Source organism: Oncorhynchus keta, chromosome 10 (genome assembly GCF_023373465.1).
Source record: "Oncorhynchus keta strain PuntledgeMale-10-30-2019 chromosome 10, Oket_V2, whole genome shotgun sequence".
In the NCBI taxonomy this organism is placed as follows: Eukaryota; Metazoa; Chordata; class Actinopteri; order Salmoniformes; family Salmonidae; genus Oncorhynchus; species Oncorhynchus keta.
In genome coordinates, this window is record NC_068430.1 from 57,460,143 (window position 1) to 57,482,389 (window position 22,247).

General features: G+C 42.8%; 2 protein-coding genes across 5 annotated transcripts in view; both read left to right on the forward strand.

Annotated features, from left to right (window-relative positions):
• Window positions 1-287: 287 nt before the first annotated feature.
• On the forward strand, window positions 288-15,906 carry idh3b (isocitrate dehydrogenase (NAD(+)) 3 non-catalytic subunit beta). Of its 2 annotated transcripts, none has more exons than XM_035778680.2 (11): window positions 288-765; window positions 6,509-6,688; window positions 7,574-7,694; window positions 7,802-7,862; window positions 7,988-8,120; window positions 9,513-9,646; window positions 11,342-11,444; window positions 11,517-11,663; window positions 11,807-11,901; window positions 11,996-12,056; window positions 12,958-14,881. In XM_035778680.2, exons 1-11 carry the CDS (start codon window positions 721-723, stop codon window positions 13,045-13,047), a joined length of 1,170 nt encoding a protein of 389 aa, XP_035634573.1. In that variant the 5' UTR covers window positions 288-720; the 3' UTR covers window positions 13,048-14,881. The 2 variants fall into 2 exon arrangements, with proteins under 2 accessions (XP_035634573.1, XP_035634574.1); XM_035778681.2 differs by lacking the exon at window positions 12,958-14,881 and adding an exon at window positions 15,366-15,906 and having other exon boundaries at window positions 290-765.
• A 1,015-nt stretch (window positions 15,907-16,921) lies between these two features.
• The window catches only part of LOC118389022 (receptor-type tyrosine-protein phosphatase alpha-like), a 54,543-nt gene continuing 49,217 nt past the window's right edge, over window positions 16,922-22,247 (forward strand). For 2 of the 3 annotated variants that reach the window (XM_035778682.2, XM_035778685.2), the window contains exon 1: window positions 16,922-17,305. The gene's annotated coding sequence lies outside the window, so the exon portion shown is untranslated. Of the gene's footprint in view, window positions 17,306-17,421; window positions 17,507-22,247 lie in introns of those variants that run through there. The other variant, XM_035778684.2, reaches the window with a different exon arrangement.

The following is a 22,247-nucleotide window of genomic DNA, read 5'->3' on the forward strand; positions in this document are numbered from 1 at the left end:
GATTTTTTGTTTTTACATTTTCATGGTAGTATAGAATTGGGCAGATCATGATTGATCTTACATTCCAGCACAGTAGGTGGTGGCATGCACTTTTCACGTTTGTTTGCAGACCACCATGATATCATAGAAGAAGTTAAAGATTTAGTGCAGAAATGTCCTGTGCGAGAGAGGCAGGTTCCAGGGTTAGAGTAGTGCAGAAGTTGTCATATGCTGAGGCAGCGAAGAAAGTAGAGGAAGATGGGTCAAGGGGGAAGGGTTGTGAGAGGAGTGGTGTGAGTAGTAGATCTGTACCAGTACAACGGGATAGGCCAACAAGTGATACGTTTCAGTAAGATTGGATTTTTAGCGTTTATAGCAATGGTTATCAACTTTACTGCAGGGACGTCACAGAAAATGGAGGTTGTGGTGGCAGCTGCAGAGAGGTATTTGGGTGTGCCAGACTTGACATCAGAGGAGTTACAGGGTGTGTTCAGTGGTGGTGTCCCATCCTTTCAGGTGGTTGGCCTGAGGTAGGACTAAATATATTTAATTAGTGGAGTAAGTTTTTTTGTGAGTGTAGCGTTAGGTAGGGTATTTGTTTATTTATTTTTTCAACAAAAGTGTAAGGAAATTGTACTCCAGTGTAGTAGGTGGCGGTAATACAACATTTATTGGATGCCAACTGCGCTTTAACCTCGAAGAAGAATTCATTTCCTCCACATTCTTTCTGGTTTGTGGATCATGATGGCTGCCGCCTTGAGAGGAAGCGTTGTAACATTGGCCAAGGTGAGTCGGTAGATGATGTTTACAGTCATCAAATTGTGGACAAAGTGTTTCGTGTGACGGAAATCTTTTCGTATGTGTTATTGAGGACTACCATTGTTTTGTTAGGGGAATTTATATTAAGCAGTTTATAACGTTAGTCACCAATGGTAATGCGACAGGATAATGTCCATAGCTGGCGAGCTCCTAGTACGATACGGCTACTCGGTTACCTACCTACCTAGCTAACTAAGATACGCTGCCAGGTTGAAATTGGATGGTTGTCGCATTCACATGCCATTGAATGTTGTCACTAACGTTAATCAGCAATCTAACAACGTATCAATGAACAACCTGCTAACAGATTGATGTCTCATGGTTATCAGCTTCAGACCACAGCTTCAGTTATGCAGGGCATACACTAGTAACGTTACACGATTTGTACAACTTGAACGTGCTCACATTTCCCAGTCCCAAACCTTTCATTCCATCCATCTTCAAACCCAGAACGTGGGTGCTCACGTTACGCTAAGATATAACCTAGTCAAGTTCAACCCTCGCTCCCCTCCCCCCGCGTTTTCTTAGTTGTCAGAGGAAAAAAATGCCGATACGCAAACTGAGCTGCTTTTATTAGTGTGGAGAAACATAAAGAGAGTCAGAGGCTCAGAATATGGACTTAATTTCATAATATGAATTCATATATTTTTGGTGGAGTTAGTTTTGCATGCTCCATGTGGGTGGAGGTTTCACTTAAGGACCAATGAATAGTTTAAAATTAGTTAACGCCGCTCATCCGTGACACCATGTCAAATGAACTGGCCCATTGAAAAGGGAGCCGCGTTCTCCACAGCTCCACTAATCTGTCTTCCAATCATCTCTGTCCACACGGTGGGTGTTGTCGCTATTCTCTTCGCTATCATTGTTTTGGTCTTAAATGCTAAGTGCTCATTGGCTATTGGCAGCTGTCCTTGCCCAATCGCGTCGTAGCACTGCTCATTCTACAAGATACATGACCAACACTTCTGACATGTCAGAAAATTTGTCAGAAAATTATCTGGACATCCAACAGGGGTCTGGAAAACGGAACAGCCATCAATCGGTGCGTCCTTAGCCAACTCAAACTAAGCGAGTCCCGACATACTGATCCTAGCCCAAGTTCATAGGATTTCACCTCGATCGTGAAAATTAGTCTGGGACTGCATAAACGTTGCAAAATCGTGTAGTGTATGTCTGGCATATTAGGTTAGTAGGTTAAACCCAGGGGTGAAAGTCAGTACAGTTATGGTCCAGTACTGAGTAGCCTACTGGCAAATAAGTATTGGGGGTAATGCAGTACTGGTAAAACATGAGCCTATCACAATTAAAACGGATTCCAATAACTGTAGGCGATTAAGCTATTCTTCATTATGCATGTCAGTCGCATGAAAAATGTGCTAAACGTGACCACACCCTGAGTAGGTGTACAGCAGTAGGGTACTCCTGTTACTCCCATGTAATTAGCCTAATTTTGGCAGCATCCTAAGTAAACTGACATTTTTAAATGTATTTTTGGTCATCTTCAATTAACCTTTTCAGTAACCTCACATGTCTTTATTAACATACTTTACTGTCACAACAACAAATTATTTGCTTAATACTTATTCTGCAACTAATTTCTTACCCGACCTGCTAACACATTATACTTGCGTAAGCTGATGTTAGCTGGCTGGCTAGCGAGATAGGTTAATCTAATTTGCTACTCTTAGATATGCCGCAAAACTATATTTCAACGATTTTACAGAGTTACAGTTCATATATGAAAATCAGTCAATTTAAACAAATTTAATTAGACGCGAATCTATGGATTTCACATGACTGGGAATACAGATATGCATCTGTTGGTCACAGACAGCTTAACCTCCCAAAGATCTAAACCTTTTTAAAAATATTTTCGCATAAAATGACACCCATATCTAACTGCCTGTAGCTCGGGGCCTGAAGCAAGTATATGCATATTCTTGATATCAATTGAAAGGAAACACTTTGAAGTTTGTGGAAATGTGAAATTAATGTAGGAGAATAACACACTAGATCTGATAAAAGATAATAAAATAAAAAAATGTATGTTTTTTTTTTCCCATCTTTGAGAAAGGCCATAATCTAATATTGCATTTTAGGCACAATTTAGATTTTGGCCACTAGATGGCAGCACTGTCGATCCAGTGAAGGATTGCAATACTGCACACTATTTTGTATCTATTTTGTCTTCCCAAATGTGTCGAATTGGTCAATTTATACATTTTTCAAGTACATAACTATAGAGAACATTTATTTTGTATTACCATATCAAGTTTACATACTCCCAGGAATGTCATACATGATGGATCATTAGCTTATACGCTAACTTTCACACATCTAGATAGCCGGGCTGGGTGAGTGTGGAGCCAGAGACGGCAGGGGTTCAAACTGTAGAACGCAATTCCTATATTTGAATATAAAAATTGATTATCAAACAAAACTGTGCTACATTTTTATCTCTGGGACCCTCAGGATGACAAATCATAAAAAGATTACTGAATGTAAGTACATTATCTACCTTCAGATGTGTACGAATCAAACCAGTTGCCGTGATAAAGTGGTTGTTGTGCGCACTCATCAAACAATAGCATGGTCTTTTTTCACTGTAATAGCTACGGTATATTGGACAGTGCAGTTAGCTTAAATTCTTGTTAACCTTTCTGCCCATATAAGACATGTCTATGTCCTGGAAAGTTTGCTGTTACTTACAAGGTTACATTAGCGTACGTTAGCATCAACCGTCACGGTATAGGGATACCGATCCCGTAGAGGTTAAAAACTAAGATTGGGTCGTGGATCAGAGAACCAGTCAGTATTTGGTGTGACCACCATTTGCCTCATGCAGCACGAAACACATCTCCTTCGCGTAGTTGTTCAGACTGTTGATTGTGGCCTGTGGAATGTCGTCTGACTCTTCGTCAATGGCTGCCCGAAGATGCTGGATATTGGCGAGAACTGGAACCTGCTGTCATGCACGTTGATCCAGAACATCCCAAACATGCTCAATGGCTGACATGTCTGGTGAGTATGCAGGCCATGGAAGAACGGGGACATTTTCACCTTTCAGGAATTGTGTACAGATCCTTGCAACTTGTGGCTGTGCATTATCATGCTGAAACATAAGGTCATGACGGCAGATTAATGGCACAACAATGGGCCTCAGGATCTCGTCACGGTGTCTCTGTTTATTCAAATTGCCATTGATTTAAAATAAAATTGTGTTTGTTGTCTGTAACTTATGCCTGCCCATACCATAACCCCGCCTCCACCATGGGGAACCCTGTTCACAATGTTGACTTCAGTAAACCTCTCGTCCACACGACCCCATACACATGGCCAGCGGTTGTGAGGCTGGTTGGACGTCCTGCCAAATTCTCTGAAACGACGTTGAAGGCATCTTGTGGTAGAGGAATGAACATTACATTCTCTGGCAACAGCTCTGGTGGATATTGCTGCAGTCAGCATGCCAATTGCATGCTTCCTTAACGTGCGGCATTGTGTTGTCATGACAACTGCACATTTTAGTGGCCTTTTATTGTCCCCAGCACAAGGTGCACCTGTTGAATGATGATGCTGTTTAATCATCTTCTTGATGTGCCACACCTGTCAAGGGGATGGATTATCTTGACAAAGGAGAAATTATCACTAACAGGGATGTAACCAAATTTGTCCACACAATTTGAGAGAAATTTGTGTGTGTCTTTTAGCTCAGCTCATCAAACCACTGCATTACATGTTTTATATTTTTGTTTGGTCTAAGTATTTAGAAAAGTTGATTCTTGTTGGCTTGCCTATACAGTGCATTCGAAAAGTATTCTGGGCCTATGACTTTTTCCACATTTTGTTACGTTACAGCCTTATTCTAAAATTGATTTTTTTAAAGTAAATAGTAAATACAAATGAACTACCTTATTTACAAGTATTCAGACCCTAAAATGCATTTTCAAAAAATCTAAACCTGTTTTTGCTTTGTCATTATGGGGTATTGTGTGTATATATTGAGGGGAAAAACATTTCTAATAATACTGTAATGTACCAAAATATGGAAAAGGTCAAGGGGTCTGAATACTTTCCAAATGCTCTATGTCCTTTCAACTTGCCGGCGACCAGCTGGGGAGACAACCCTGCCAAATATCCCAAAGTAGCCTATTGCCATATCTACACCTACTTGGTGGAATCTCCAGTTTTGCATACATTTCCAAATTTCCAAACTAGTCCTTACTGCAAGTTAAAACCTCTTATGGATCCCTTCACGCGCCAATCCCTTTAGCGGGATCGATTATACATCAAAATAAAGCTTAACTTCTTGTTAATCCAGCAGCTGTGTCAGCTTTCAAAAGGCTTTATGGCGAAAGCAGACCATGCGATTATCTGAGGACAGTGCCCTGCATGCACACATGAAAATCATTTTTCAACCAGGCAGGTGTGACACAAAAGTCAGAAATAACCATATAATAAATGCCTTTGAAGATCTAATTGTTTTTGCAATCCCAAATGTCTGTGACACAACGACTGGTCATTTTTTCCCCCGATTAAATTCCTTCTTTATATCCCCAAAATGTCCATTTTGTATTTGGCACGTTTTGATTCAGAAATACACCGGTTCCAACTCGCCCAACATGACTACAAAGTATCTAATAAGTTACCTGTAAACTTGGTCCAAACATTTCAAACAACGTTCCTAATCCAACCTCCGGTATTCCTAAAATGTAAATAATCAATCAAATTTAAGACGGAATAAACAGTTTCTAATACCGGATAGAAAACAACGTGAAGCGCATTCCTGTTCACGCGCACCAAAATAGTAGGGACCTTCAGAGTGACACATGGAATGAATAGCCCTACTTCTTCATTTCTCAAAAGAAAAACATCGAACAATTTCTGAAGACATCTAGTGGAAGCCACAGGAACTGCAACCAGGTTCCTCATAAATAAGGCTTCCCATAGAAAACCATTGGGAAATCCTCTGACCTTTTTTTTACTCAGACATTATTTTAACATTTTTTTTTTTTGAAACTTTAGAGTGTTTTATATACAAATCTATTAAATGCATATCCTAGCTTCTGGGCCTGAGTAACAGGCAGTTTACTTGGCACGCTTTTCACCCGGATGTCAAAATACTGCCCCCTATCCTTAAGAAGTTTTAACTAGCAAGTGTTCCGCAATACACATACTAGTTGGATACAAACAAGTGTGACTAACTTACCAGTGATGCAGTGCTTCGAACACACATGTTATAAGTAACTGGAGCCCACCGCTTTACTTCATCACACCGTAATAGCCTGAAATCAAGAGGTTCGTCTAACCTGGTCCTTGGGCAGTTGATTAAACTTGATTTGGTGGTCTTTTTCTCCTATTGTTCAAACAAAATGGTACGCAACGGATTTTCGACATTGTGAAAGCGGGGTTAGCTAGCCAGTTAAAGTCTGTAATTGTCTGATAATCGTGACGTACATTGCACGTGACAGTCTCTGTTCATGCCAACATTTTTACATTTAGAATGAAAGTGTGTTTAGGTATGTGGTTTGTTGAAGACGACACGAAAGTATGTTGAATGACCAACCAAGCATATCCAAAATGTTTATAGAAAGTAAAAAATAAAGAATATAGACACTGGCAGATAAGACACATTAGCTATAACGACAACCAGCCCATCTGACTATGCTTACTTTCTACAGTGGACCTAATTAACTATCGTGTCCTGGTCTAGGGCCTTACTGGCACTGGTCCGCGGTGGCAGCAGCTGGCTGCCCGGTCCCTCAATATGACCGCCAGTCTAGGTGGGCCTGAGGCACCCCCGGCCCGCGCCGACGCCACATTCAAAGTCACCATGGTTCCCGGAGACGGAGTAGGACCTGAACTGATGACTGCCGTCAAGGAGGTGTTCAAGGTATGTACATTATGGTGGATCCACTTTCTCAAGGCTGACCTGGAGTGACAATTTGACTGAGAGTGCAGATTGTTATGGATGTGTCGTCCCTCTGTTGACATATAGCGGACTCATCTCCTTAGCACATTCTCCTCCAGGTATGCTATTACACCCCACCTCACCCCCATGTGACTTGTGACCCTGTCTCAGCAGTCAATACACACATTATGTGGCCCATGTGGGAATGGAATTCACTATTGCCAGCACCATGCGCCAAGCATGCTCTGAGCTCAATCCAATACTTTCTGTGTTCCTTGATAACTGAATATGCGAGACTATTTCATAATGTTTATAGTCCATTCATATCAAATAACATTGTATTTGTCACACGCGCCAAATACAACCGGTGTAGACCTTACTGTGAAATGCTTACTAACGAGCCCTTAACCAACAATGTAGTTCAAGAAATAGAGTTAAGAAGAGTAACACAATAAAATGACAATAATGAGGCTATATACAGGGGGTACTGGTACCAAGTCAATGTGCAGGGCTACAGGTTATTTGAGGTAATTTGTACATGTAGGTAGGGGTAACATGACTAATCATAGAAAATAAACAGTGAGTAGCAGCAGTGTAAAAACAAAGGGGGTGGGGGGGTCAATGTAAGTCGTCCGGGTGGCCATTTTTGATGAATTGTTCAGCAGTCTTATGGCTTAGTGGTAGAAGCCTTTTGGACCTAGACTTGGCGCTCTAGTACCACTTGCTGTGCGGTGGTAGAGAAAACAGTCTATTACTTGGGTGACTGGAGTCTTTGACTCCTCAGTCTCATCTCCTTGTCTTAGCTCCTTGGTTCTACCCTTAACCCTGCCTTTCTCTTTCCTTCCTTCCCTCCATCTCTCTCTCCAGGCGGGTGACGTCCCAGTGGAGTTTGAGGAGTTCCACCTAAGTGAGGTGCAGCACATGGACAGCGACGAGAAGCTGGAGCAGGTGTTGGCCTCCATGAAGACCAACAGGGTGGCCATGAAAGGTAACTAACTTGTCTCCTCTGTTGGGGATTTGCCTCTTTTTTTTGTCTGCTTTTACCATATCAGTGTGTTCTGACTGACTGACTTTTTCTTTTCTCCGCGTGTGTAGGAAAGATTAACACCCCCATGGAGTTCAAAGGGGAGCTGGCTGGCTTTGAGATGAAGATTAGGTAAGGCCATATTAGATCTAGCGCTAGCATGAATCCAACACAATAAATAAATATTTTTATGAGATCTCTTAGTGTGTGGCTGGCTGTCCTTATTAGTGAGCCTCTCCCTCCTGTGCTCTGCTCAGGCGTAGGCTGGACCTGTTTGCGAACGTGGTACACGTGAACAGCCTGCCCGGCTACAGCACCCGCCACAACAACCTGGACCTGGTCATCATCCGAGAGCAGACTGAGGGAGAGTACAGCTCTCTGGAGCACGAGGTACATCACCACACACTGCCACAACTAATGGGTGTGTTGGTTTCAGCTCGACAAGGGTGTTAGGTGGGTGAAGTTTGCCCACTTATGACCATTTCTTTGGTCCTAAATGGAAATCGCCACTCACCCTGCCTGGCTAGGTAAAACCAGTTGACCCAGTCCTCATTTGAAATCTAACCATGTTTTAAGTTTGTTGTATGGGTAATACACACATTTTTAGATGAAATCACGTTACACCAGTGTTGGTGTAACGTGTTTCAAAAGTAATGCGTTACATTAATGTTACTCAAAAGTAATATTATTACTGTAACATTACTTTTCAAGTTTGAGTAATAATATTAGTTACTTTATGTAAAGCGGGCGCTACTTTTTTCCGTTAAAACGTTAAGAAAAATGTCATAGAATTTACAATGCAGCTGTGCTGCTGGCAACCGTTTGGGTCTCATGGTGTGTCCCTTTCAGATGGTTAAGCATTGCAGCTGTACTACCATTACTGTACCTCAATTCCACCTCAAAGTTTGCTTTTACTTCTCATTTAACTTCTAAAAGTACTATTTAACTTTCTCTGCCATTTTTCCTACTGTTAACAATGATGACGTGGTGGAGAATAGATTCCAAAATAATTGTTTCGTTGACTCCCGGTATCGACTCCCATTTATGAGTGTTCAGATTCTATTCCGCCAGGAATCGACTCGTAAGATTCAGTATTTTTTGGAATGGGGGACACTGATTAGTTGGTGTACTTCTGAGAACACAAACACTCGCATCTTTCATGGCGAGCTAGCGAGGGTGGAGAGAGGGGAGGTGGGCCACCAGGCAGCTAGTCAGAACCGTGCACTAGACCTATCTATCGGCAGTCCAAAGCTGTCTCTCGCAATGAAATGCTGTACCTCACTATTTTTGGGCTCACAACTTCAGTAAAGCAGGGCCTATCATCAATGAATAGACTAGGATATTGAGATGAGCGAGATGCAACACTTCGCTCTCACACAGTCACACAGTATCTGTGCACGGTTTTGCTTCACGCTGTTCAGTGTGGTAGCCAGGGAAACTAAACAGTTGAGAAGTTGAGCCTCGCACTCCAACACTCTTCGTTGTTGCGGAAATTGAAATCGGTTAGGGATTCATCTTAACGTTAAGGATCCCAATTTAATTTCAACATTCACACCGCTAAAAGCCAATTCATGGTAGATCCGAAAATGTGGGCCGAGGCTTCGTATTGGAGGGTTTGACGCAGTTGCAGAGCCTCCGGAGGCATGCAGAGGCCAAATCAAGCTCCAGTCCTCATCGCCGTGTGCCTGTGTACACTGGGCAGAAAATGTATCACGTTTAAGCTCTCCAACACCATGGTCAGATGGAAGTGTGTCCTGGTCTGAACTGTGCTCTCTGTCTCAGAGCGTGCCTGGAGTGATTGAATGTCTGAAGATCATCACTAGGGAGAAGTCTCGGCGCATCGCCAAGTTTGCCTTCGACTACGCCACCAAGAAGGGTCGCAGCAAGGTCACGGCGGTCCACAAGGCCAACATCATGTGAGTCTCGCTGCCAAATAAGCAACCTCATTTTAAAGGCTTCTACACATCTATCCAACTACAGCCAACCCAACTGTTTATGTAGGGCTCGACATTAACACTTGCCCTCTTGTCCGGGACAAGTAAAAAAATATATAATTGTGGGGCAAGCAGAATATAGATTAAGTTGTTTGAATGGACAAGTAAAAACACAATCACTACACAAACAATTACTCTGATCAAATTTTCCTCTGGAGACGATGTTGCACACTGTTTTCCCTATCTCTGCAAAGCGCATGAGTAGAATTATTGAATTGCATTGAGGTACAAGGTTTTTTTTAATCGCCTGTGGTCGCGAGATGCACTTTTGAGATCAAACCCTGAGGCGGGTTGTTGATATTCCTTGCTAGCTAGTGAGTTATCTGCCCAGTTGCAGCTACTTTTTGGTCAGCAAACAGGGTTTGTTCAGTCATGTACCGTTGCTCGAGGAGAGAGACCACAGACGAATTAGATAGCCAATTAAAACCATATAGCCTCGTCTTCTTAGTTGTCTCTGTAGTAAACTAAGGCTGCAGGTTGCCTTGTGGTTAGAGCTGAGAGGTTGCTGGTTCGAATCCAATTTGTAAGTCGCTCTGGATAAGAGCGTCTGCTAAATGACTTAAATGTAATGTAAATGAATACCCGAGCCGACATCTATTTAGCTATTAGCATGTCTAAATGCTGTTAAAGAGAGGGGAGTCTCAGCTAGTCTCTGAGTATACATTTTTTTTCTCGACACTCAATATTGAGGAAATAACACCATTTTACAGCGTTTGTATTGAGATGATGCGCAGGTCGGAGCGGAGCACGCCGTTTGCCGTGAAGACATCAAGTAGCCTATTCGGCCTGCCAATGGGGTGAAAAATAAGCAATTTTTTGGACATTGAATTTACTCTTAGATCAATTACATGGCTATCTAGCAACAATATATTTACGGTTAGAAATCTAGCTAATGTGTTTTGAATTCCCACTTCCTCAGGTGGTGAAGTATGTAGCATATAGCCTAGGCCAATATGCAAACTATTTTTAATAAAGATGCAGAAATCTGCTCATTCTGAATCCTGTTGTTGCACATCACCATGTTCAACATGCATTCCCTGAACATGTTAGATGAAATGGCTAACTTCTTTCATGTCTGTCTTGGCGGTGGAAAATGTCAGGCTAGAGCCCTGCCACTAATGGAAAGCAACTGCATTAAAAAATATATATATTTAGGATATTTATCATTATTGACCAAAATGGGTTAATACCGTGATTACTTTTTATCCTGATTCTCTGTATGATGATGATGATGATGATGATGATACATTTTATTTTGTGAAGTGGTTCCTTATATCATACAACACCATTTTCAGGCCCCTTTTTGGCACATGGTGTTTTTTTTTGTGTGTGTGTGTTGTGAAGCGACTGGAGCTTTCAGACAAACGTCTGTCCGACTTGCCTGAATAACAGGCGTAAAATAAATGTAACAATAACTTAAATAAATGTCAAGCCCTGCTAAGGATGGTGAACGTAGGTGGTCCCGGATCAACACGTGGAATCAGAAACACACAGTGTTTGTGTAGCTGTTAATTATTATTATTTTTAAAAATTCAAATGGCTTTAGGTACGTTACAGCACCATTGCACTGACATGTACATTCTACATCTCATTTAGTCTCCTTCTGTCTTTCTACAGGAAGCTTGCAGATGGCCTGTTCCTACAGTGCTGTGCCGAGGTGGCAGAGCTGTATCCCAAGATCAAATATGAGAACATCATCATAGACAACTGTTGCATGCAGGTATGCCTCGCTCTCTCTCTTGTGCTCTGTCTCTTTCTGTCTCTCACTCAAATATGCACCCTCTCTCTGTAGCTGGTCCAGAACCCATACCAGTTTGACGTGCTGGTGATGCCCAACCTTTATGGCAACATCATTGACAACCTGGCCGCTGGGCTGGTCGGCGGGGCAGGAGTGGTGCCAGGAGAGAGCTACAGCGCCGAGTACGCCGTGTTTGAGACCGTGAGTGTCTGTCTGCCGGAGATTCATCTTAACCAGTCAGCTGCAATCATACACTTGTTACATTAGACATTCAACCGTCAGTATAGTGCTACAATAAGCATGTGTAAAATAGCCTGAAAATAAAAATTTCCTCTCCTTCTTAGGGAGCTCGGCACCCCTTTGCCCAGGCTGTAGGCAGGAACATCGCCAACCCCACGGCCATGCTGCTCAGTGCTGCCAACATGCTCCATCACCTCAAGTGAGTGGGCACTGCTTCCAATGGGACGTGTAGTGTGTGTGTGTGTGTCTGTCTGAGCGCGCACACAATCTCAACTGACTGTTTTGTGTTACAGCCTGGAATACCACTCCAATATGGTGTCAGATGCTGTCAGGAAGGTCATCAAACAGGGCAAGGTAAGCGTGTGTGTGTGTGTGTGTGTGTGTGTGTGTGTGTGTGTGTGACTATTGTATCAACATCCTGTTCAATCTCATTGGTTTGTGTGGATGCAAATGTGAGTGTTTGTCTAAACGTATACAGTATGACTAATTCTAAAGTTCAATGGTTAAGAAGTGTTCTTGCAACATAACATTTGTTCATGCATTTTGTGTGTCAATTAAAAAAAAGAAAAAGAAGATTGGCGAAAAGTGTAAAGAGAAATACTCAGATCCAAACATCAATTCATGACTCTCAAATTGCATTTAGCCATGAAATTACACCTAACAATCGATGACCCATATCCATGTGTGTGTGTGTGTGTGAGAGAGCCTTTTGATTATGCATGTCGACGTGGGTGGTGTCGTATACACCCCTCTGTGTGTCCTGCTAAACATTGTCCTTGTTCTCAGCCGGCACAGTGAGGTGACGGAACACAGCTCTGTAACCATAGAAACTGACTGGTAACAAAGATCCTACTAACTGTGGTGTGCGTCCCAGCCCTTATTTGCACTAATAGCAGCAACACTAACCCAAACTAATACGATGGTTCTTAGGGAGGCACATGGGTCAAAACACCATTACGCTAAGCTATGGCTCTGTCATGTCAGCCATGGCACAGAAGGTGTCCTTTTGCAGAAGGAGTGTAGGGGAATGATTTCTGTTCGACAGACCGGCCTTTGTGGTTTGAATGTGGGCAAAGTGTGCTATTTCAATTTTAGTGTTGAAGGACGGGTTATCTGCATGTGTGAAGTATGGTGTTTGTCAGTCCACTCGTGTCTGAAGTACCCTCCCCCTTTCCATCTCCTTTGCTCCTCCTCTTCCCCTGCACCATGTTTGTGTGTGCGCGTGTTTGTGTGTGTGCGTGTGTGTGCGTCCCAGGTGCGGACGCGAGACCTGGGCGGTTACAGCACGACCGGGGACTTTGTGCAAGCCGTTGTGGGGAACCTCCGCCACCGACCCGTGTACTAAAGAAGTCCCGATCCCCTGAATGTCCTGCCCTTTTCTGTAAACTGGACGGCCAACCAAATATAATCTGGATATATTGAACCCAATATTGCCACATTCCCTAAACTTTACCCCACTAACTGTTTTGCTCACTTTCCCACTAAACTAACACTTACGTCACTCTTGGCAGCTCTCTCCTCCGCTTTCTTTTCATATTCCTCTTTACGCGCTCGGTGTATCCTTTATTTTGTTTTTCTCTCTTGCTCAAATTCAAAAATTATTGGCCAAAGCAGATAATTCTCGTCATTTAACATTTTTTTTTTAACCAAATCGTCCATTTATGCTGTGGACTTCTTCTATTTTCTCCCAGTCTTTTCCTTGTGGAACCCTTTCTCCAACTGAGCACCCCCTGCTTGGTGCCGTTTCCTGCTTCTCTCTTTTCCTCCATGTCAGCCTGTTCTTTTGTACTGCCTCTGCTGTCGGCTGCACTCTTCTATAAGCTGTTCTAGAATCTTCTCTGTTTTGTCTACTCTCCTATTTGTCAGCTAACTCTCTTTCCCTCCACTCCAACTCTTCCTCTGCTCTCTCTGAGCTGTTTCATTGTCTCTGCTGTGGACAAGCATATGATCTTTATATTACATTGACCTCCACTAGTTCAGCTTCTCTGTCCATACCGGTCGGAGCCGTGTGTTATTCAGCAGTATTGGTCAAGCAGGTTTCGAGCCACAGAGACAATTCACCGACGCCAAAGCGAGTGACAAATCTCTACCACAGCACTGTATCAATGGATATCTGGCCTGTCATTTCACAGTCCTGAGTCGTGCCAGGCATATACAGTACGTCGTTCATAACCCTTTGACTCTATGTGCAGACTTTTCTTGGTTTGAACTCAAGGCTACTGTGGTAGCATATGCGTAGACTACCGTAGCTGTAGACTTCCGGTCATTGCGCTGACGCTAGTTAGCATTGGCTCTTGAAACTACCTCTAACTGCCTTCATTTTGTATGCAGAGACAAAAATGGTATCCATGAGTTCATCTGACTCTGGGTAAGTAGAAAAACAGCTTAATTGCCAGTATCTTGCAGTATCCTTTTTAACTGGCCTTTTCAATCACAACCTTTAATTACGTGCACAGTCAAGTTAAGACTGTTTTAGTTGCTGTAAAAAAATATTTTTTTTAAAACTGCACTGGTTTCCACTGAGTCATCATAAACATGGAAGTTTCTCACAAACACATATCAGCACCACTGTCTTAAAGGAGGCAGGATGTAGAGGTCATTCCTGAGAATGGTGACATTTTTCAGAATCTTCAATCGATGTTTTGATATTGTTGCGTTAGCAGGGATGCTAACACATTAGCCAATTTTACTGTTTGGTATCTGTAGCTAGCTTCATAGAACCTTTTAATCATCCATTGTCGCTCATCTGCATACTCTAGTCATCACTAGTGACTAAAAATAAATCTTAATAATTCATTCACTGTGTATGCTGTAAAACGCACATAATGTGTATCGTAGAGGTCACTATCTAGGTAGCTTTTTGCTGGAGTTGTGACCTTGGAGATCCATCGTGTTTGGCTGTTCAGTCAGGCAAAGCTCTTTCATCATTAAATTTGCAAACGAACAAGCCACTGTAACTCGAGCCTCTACGATCAGCCTTGCCTGAGTTCACTTTGGCTTTGGACTTTGTGCCAAAAGTCCATTAAATTATATATTGGTTATGTTGATGATCTCAGTGGTAGCATTTCTATTAGAGACTTAGACTGGCATGTGTCAGTCAGTCATTGGGACTTCAAATGTATTGGCTTATGTCATATTATTATGGTCAAATACTGAAGAATAAAAGATGGGAAAATGTTTGTTGGCCTGTTTTCTCAACAACAAAAAATGCAATCAAAGGTGTGATTTTTAAACTCTCATTGTTTTGTTTTCCAGGCGTAGGATGAGTGGTGCAGCATCTGTTGAAAGACCAACATAGACTACGCTAGCCATAAATGTAGATTCCTGAGTCATCCATTCTTATTTAGTATGTTTGGTCATGAACTGTTTTATGAGTAAATGCATACATACGACCGTGGACTTGCGTTGCTTCAACATAAGCTAATATTCCTCTACCCTACTTATGTGTGTCTGAGTTTGGTGGTGAAAAAGGCTCTCTTACACACTAGTCATGTTTTGTGTATATATTTGTGAGGACCATTGTCTTTCCGGGACTGGACCAGGGCCTAGTTTCCCAAAGGATGAGCAGCCTTAAGCTGATTTTGGGGAAACCAGGCCTGTGTGTGTGTGTGTGTGTGTGTGTGTGTGTGTGTGTGTGTGACACTACTCTTTTATTTGTGGCAGGTGCGCACAGGAGACCTGGGGGGCTATGCCACAAGCGATGAGTTCACCAGAGCTGTCATCGCCAACCTAGCCATCTGAGCTAGCCTCTCAAACACACACACTTTCTTTATTTTACTCCCTTCAAACTAGTCTCTCTGCATTGACCACTCAAACAGCTGCGCAACAGATTAAATCCTGACCCATGCTCAACAACAGCTAACACCCATAGACTGAAATGCATACAAACCCCAAAATATGTAAAAATAGACACAATGAAATTGAGGACCGGTTACATAAATGAGAAGACAATATGGGGACGACACCTATAGTCTTGTGAACGGTACCAAAATAAATGTTTTCCCATTCAACGATAGTTGTATGGAACTTGTAAGTCACATTCCACATTCTCTACCAGGGTGGTGTTCTTCAATGAATGGGCCTTGTTTAGATATTCATACAAGATACATGTACTATATCAGTATATTTTATTTATTCACTACAAGTGTTATGCATTATTGACTTGTTCATTCATAATTAGTAATAAACATGTTCCTATACCTGATACTTTGCTGTGTGGAAAATCAATGTTAACAGTGTGTTGTAATTTACTATATTGACTGATATTAGTGCAGACAGAAATGTAATTGTTTTTTGTTCATTTAGGTTTTGTATAAATATTGAATTGCAACAGTGTGATGCTCCAGTAAAATGTATGTAAATCTTGCAAACATTTTAAAGTAATCTTGAAGTTCCAGAAATTGATACCATTAACAGAAAAAAAAGCTGATTGGGACAGTACTGATTTCCATCTTAGAACTTTGAAGTTGTCAAGAGAAACATTTACATTCTAGTACAGGGGTACTCAACTCTTACCCTGAGTCTTCTGTTCTACCTGATAATTAATTGCACACACCTGGTGTCGGGGCTAAATCAGTCCCCGACTAGAGGTGAACAACTTTTATTTTAAATGTGGTGGAACTGGCTTCGTGGTCCAGAGTTAAGTTTGAGAGTTTTAGTCGAGCCTGGTTCACCCACCAACCATGGTCCTATTAGAGTGCAGGCTTTTGTTCTAGCACTACACCCGATTCAATGTATCAATTGAGCATGAAGTCTCAAGACCTTGATTAGTTTAATCTGGTGTGGTAGTGCTGGGCTCAGTGGGCTGGATCAAAAGGCTGCACCCACTAATAGGACCAGGGTTCGTGACCACCACTGGCCTATGTTGAGAGCAAGCTGCTGTTGTAAACTAAATGGGATTGTGTGCCCAGGCAGTATATTAGCTATTAATAAGCCTGTCCAATATTCGTTGTTTAAACAGCCTAATTCTGATATTATTTTTCAGATCTGATTGGTCAATATACAAATTAGTGAAAATGATCTATATCCGAATTGGGCTGCCTGTGTAAACGCAGCCTATGTGATAGACATGACCAGGTGGCGGACTCCTGCTCTTCTGCATAGGGCTGCTGTTGTTGACTCGGTTTCGTGACGATGTCACAGATTCACCGCCAGATGTCGCACCGGCGCTATGGATGGAGGGAGAGGAGGGGCCAGGACTGGGAATTCTCTGCTTCCCATCCCTCCTTAATGCAGACAACATGGCGGACTAAAAGATACGGCTGACCCGCCCGGATACAGCGAATAAACAGTGGGATTCACGCCCCCTATGCTCAAGGAAGACGGAGAGACACCAATTTGTTAGAAACACCCTCGGGAACATTGAGGAATTTTTGGGACCGTTCTAGTCATTCGTTAACATAAACATACTTGCGATCTGTTGCCTCCAAATTGGCGGTCTGTCCTAGATCGTTCATATCACCCAGGCCCCCCACCCCACATACACACTATTGGTTCCTGGGGTGTGAAGACAGGGGCTGGGGTTAAGAACGTGAAAAAAAAGGAAGAAAGGAATTGCACAACTGTAAATATTCAGGATTGTGCACAACCAAACGGAAGTCGTGGTGAGTTTCGTTTTTGTTCTGCTGTAAATTGTCACTAGTTACAGTGTAGCGTGCTTCATTTAGTTGAAATAAGGTCCGACTACTTGGTCACAAACGAGCACTTTTGGTTTGTCCCACACATTATCATAGCAAAGTATTCCACGGCGAACATCGTTGTGATGAGCGCGATAAGGCCGAGAGGGAAGCTAGGTGATTTATTTAGTAAGTAACGTTCCATGGCTATCATCATAGGAGCTCAAATAATGTTTGTTGCGACAGAGAACATTCACACAACTAGCTCGGAGGCAGGGAGGGACATTTTTCGAGGGGGGCTGACGAGAAAGGGGGAGAGGAAGAGTGTCTACATAGTTATTTTTTGATTGGAAGTCCGTATGTTAGTGTGTTCTGTGAACGCATACATTGTAACAATGCGAAATAAAACCAATAGGCGGTCCAGTGAGTTCTACCTCACTGAAAAGTACATATTGATCAATGCTTTGTTGCCGGGGTGGGGTGGATAGGGGGCTGAGTGCGACCACAGCGCAGGAATTAGATCGTTTTAGACAGCCAGGCCCATTCAAATCACAGCAGATATTCTTTATTTAGCTTCGACAAGCATCATACTGCTTGACACGGCCTCTCACTCCCCATTTCCTCTTCTCATACGAATTATTCTGGCTTGACTGGATCCTGAGTCGACTTAGTCAAGCCTAGATATAGTTATGCAGGTAGGTTGGTTTCAAAAAGTTTCAGGGCAGGGCCTTAGTATTTACTTACCACATACTGTAGGTAGTGTTGTAGTGACATGCTGTAGTTCCCTCAATTATCTAATCAATAAAGGTTACTAAACACAGAAAAGACATTTGGCAAAGCAAGAGTCATTCAGGAAAATGTGCTACGTTCTGTCACTTTACCTTTTGAAACCAGGGATTTTAATTAAGCTGGAGACAACTGTCATTTGATGCCATTTGTGTTTCATCATTAGCCGATATTTGCAGCAAAGCTTGAGAATGTAGTGCAACTTGAGTCTTTTTCATTCTCATGAGACCTGACTTATTCATGGTGACAGTGGAGATATATTATATGTATAGAATATGGTCCAATGCACATAAGCTTTATTTATAAAAGCCACATGCATGTATGTTCACTGTCGGTCACAGCCAGCAACATGGATAACACTCAACAGCTTACAAAAAGGGAACAGACTATGGTTTTCAGTATTTGGGTCAAATATCAACATTATGTCAAGAAAGGAAGGAATGGATTAAGAAAGGATATATTGACTACGGCAATACTCCAAGTAGGAAGTAGGCCTATGGCAGAGCTTGGCGTGTCATCATATCATGAATGAGTTGTGTGCAGCTGTGTACAAAGGAAGCTGACGAGTCATGTCTGGACTGCTTCAGTGTGAGCAGTTGCATTGGTCTCGCCCCACTATGCGCTATCCCAGAATGCAGTTTCCTCTTCACCGAGCTCGGCTTGTCATGTCTTGACTATTCAAGTGCAAAGCAGAAGCTGCTTGCCTCGATCTGACATTGACTCGTCAGACCTGGACTGCCCTAGCGTGCCGACAGGGCTGGCCCGACCTCGTCATGTCTGGGCTCATCACTGCTCCTCGCAATTAGGAATCTAGTAGTGATGGGGGGGTAAAACATTTGCATTTGTTCCTTCTTCCAGCTCTGGTGCTCTATCAGTCTTTCTTTCCCAGGAAGTTTAAAACTCAAAAGTTCCAGGAAAAGTGGAGAATGACTCCCTAGGAATACTTAAACTATAATCATTCCGAACTATAATCCTTCCAAAAAGTTGACTTACAATTACTATTTTTTTTAGAAAGGTACTTCCGGATGATGTCAGTTTCTAAAAGTAACTAAAAAATGTTTAAACAGGCATAATAAGTCTATAAATAAATATTATGTGGCATAACCCTAACCCTAACCCAAAAAACGAAAACAAATTTTACTTGTCACATGCGCCGAAAACAACAGGTATAGTAGAACTTAGTGAAATGCTTACTTACAAACCCTTAATCAACAATGCAGTTTTAAGAAAAATAAGAGGTTAAGTAAACAATAACAACACATTAAAGAGCAGCAGTAAAATAACAATAGAGAGACGATATACAGCGGGTAGCGGTACAGAGTCTAAGTGGAGGGACACAGGTTTGTCGAGGTAATTGAGGTAATATGTACATATAGGTGGAGTTAAAGTGACTATGCATAGATAATAAACAGAGTTGCATCAGTGTAAAAGTGTGTGGGGAGGGGACAATGCAAATAGTCTGGGTAGCCATTTGATTAGCTCTTCAGGAGTCTTATTGCTTGGGGGTAGAAGCTATTACGAAGCCTTTTAGACCAAGACTTTGCGCTCACGTACTGCTGGCTGTGCAGTAGGAGAGAGAACAGTCTATGACTAGGGTGTCTGGAGTCTTTGACCATTTTTAGGGCCTTACTCTGACACCGCCTAGTATAGAGGTCCTGGATGGCAGGAAGCTTGGCCCCAGTGATGTACTGGGGTATGTGCTACACTCTGTAGTGCCTTGCGGTCAGAGGCCGAGCAGTTGCCGTACCAGGCACTGGTGCAGCTGTAGAACCTTCTGAGGACGAATGACAACTCTTTTCAGTCTCCTGAGGGGGAATAGGTTTTGTCGTGCCCTCTTCACGGCTGTCTTGGTGTGTCTGGACCATGATAGTTTGTTGGTGATGTGGACACCAAGGAACTTGACGCTCTCAACCTGTTCATCTGCAGCCCTGTTGATGAGAATGGGGGCGTGCTCTGTCCTCTTTTTCCTGTAGTCCACAATCATCTCCTTTGTCTTGATCATGTTGAGGGAGAGGTTGTTGTCCTGGCACCACACGGCCAGGTCTCTGACCTCCTCCCTATATGCGGTCTCGTTGTTGTCGGTGATCAGGCCTACCACTGTTGTGTCATCGGAAAACATAATGATTGTGTTGTGCCATGCAGTCATGAGTGAACAGGGAGTACAGGAGGGGACTGAGCACGTACCCCTGACGCTCCCCCGTATTGAGGATCAGCATGGCGGATATGTTGTTACCTACCCTTACCACCTGGGGGAGGCCTGTCAAGTCCAGGATCCAGTTGTAGAGGAAGGTGTTTAGTCCCAGGGTCCTTAGCTTAGTCATGAGATTTGAGGGCACTATGGTGTTGAACTGTAGTCTGTAGAGCTGTAGTCAATGAATAGCATTCTCACATAGGTGTTCCATTTGTCCAGGTGGGAAAGGGCAGTGTGGAGTGCAATAGAGATTGCATCATCTGTGGATCTGTTGGGGGCGGTATGCAATTTAGGGTGGGTCTAGGGTTTCTGGGATAATAGTGTTGATGTGAGCCATGACCAGTCTTTCAAAGCACTTCATGACTACAGATGTGAGTGCTACGGGTTGGTAGTCATTTAGGCAGGTTACCTTAGTCTCTGTGCCCAAGAACACTATGTTGGTCTGCTTGTTACTTGCCTCGAAGCGTGCATAGAATTAATTTAGCTCGTCTGGTTGGCTCGTATCAATGCGCAGCTTGCGGCTGTGCTTCCCTTTGGAGTCTGTAATAGTTTGCAAGCTCTGCCACATCGGACGTGCGTCAGAGCCGGTGTGGTACGATTCAATCTTAGTCCTGTATTGACGCTTTACCTGTTTAATGATTTGTCGGCGGGCATAGTGGGATTTTTTTTTTACAGTGGGGCAAAAAGATATTTAGTCAGCCACTAATTGTGCAAGTTCTCCCACTTAAAAAGATGAGGCCTGTAATTGTCATCATAGGTACACTTCAACTATGACAGACAAAATGAGGAAAATAAATCCAGAAGGTCACATTGTAGGATTTTTAATGAATTTATTTGCAAATTATGGTGAAAAATAAGTATTTGGTCACCTACAAACAAGCAAGATTTCTGGCTCTCACAGACTGTAACTTCTTTAAGAGGCTCCTCTGTCCTCCACTTGTTACCTGTATTAATGGCACCTGTTTGAACTTGTTATCAGTATAAAAGATACCTGTCCACAAACAGTCACACTCCAAACTCCACTATGGCCAAGACCAAAGAGCTGTCAAAGGACACCAGAAACAAAATTGTAGACCTGCACCAGGCTGGGAAGACTGAATCTGCAATAGGTAAGCAGCTTGGTTTGAAGAAATCAACTGTGGGAGCAATTATTAGGAAATAGAAGACATACAAGACCGCTGATAATCTCTCTCAATCTGGGGCTCCACGCAAGATCTCACCCCGTGGGGTCAAAATGAACACAAGAACTGTGAGCAAAAATCCCAGAACCACACGGGGGGACCTAGTGAATGACCTGCAGAGAGCTGTGACCAAAGTAACAAAGCCTACCATCAGTAACACACTACGCCGCCAGGGACTCAAATCCTGCTATGTCCCCCTGCTTAAGCCAGTACATGTCCAGGCCCGTCTGAAGTTTTCTAGAGAGCATTTGGATGATCCAGAAGAAGATTGGGAGAATGTCATATGGTCAGATGAAACCAAAATATAACTTTTTGGTAAAAACTCAACTCGTTGTGTTTGGAGGACAAAGAATGCTGAGTTGCATCCAAAGAACACCATACCTACTGTGAAGCATGGGGGTGGAAACATCATGCTTTGGGGCTGTTTTTCTGCAAAGGGACCAGGACGACTGATCCGTGTAAAGGAAAGAATGAATGGGGCCATGTATCGTGAAATCAGCAAGTGCATTGAAGATTAAACGTGGCTGGGTCTTTCAGCATGACAATGATCCCTAACACACCGCCCGGGCAACGAAGGAGTGGCTTCGTAAGAAGCATTTCAAGGTCATGGAGTGGCCTAGCCAGTCTCCAGATCTCAACCCCATAGAAAATCTAGAGGAGATCTGCATGGAGGAATGGGCCAAAATAGCAGCAACGGTGTGTGAAAACCTTGTGAAGACTTACAGAAAACGTTTGACCTCTGTCATTGCCAACAAAGGGTATATAACAAAGT

What these genes read in the sequence shown, in the direction of transcription:
- idh3b (XM_035778680.2), top strand. Translation starts at nt 721, where the DNA reads ATGATGGCTGCCGCCTTGAGAGGAAGCGTTGTAACATTGGCCAAG. An exon ending in GGCTTTGAGATGAAGATTAG is followed by an intron (nt 7,863 to 7,987) that starts GTAAGGCCATAT and finishes TGCTCTGCTCAG; the next exon opens with GCGTAGGCTGGACCTGTTTG. An exon ending in TAGACAACTGTTGCATGCAG is followed by an intron (nt 11,445 to 11,516) that starts GTATGCCTCGCT and finishes CTCTCTCTGTAG; the next exon opens with CTGGTCCAGAACCCATACCA.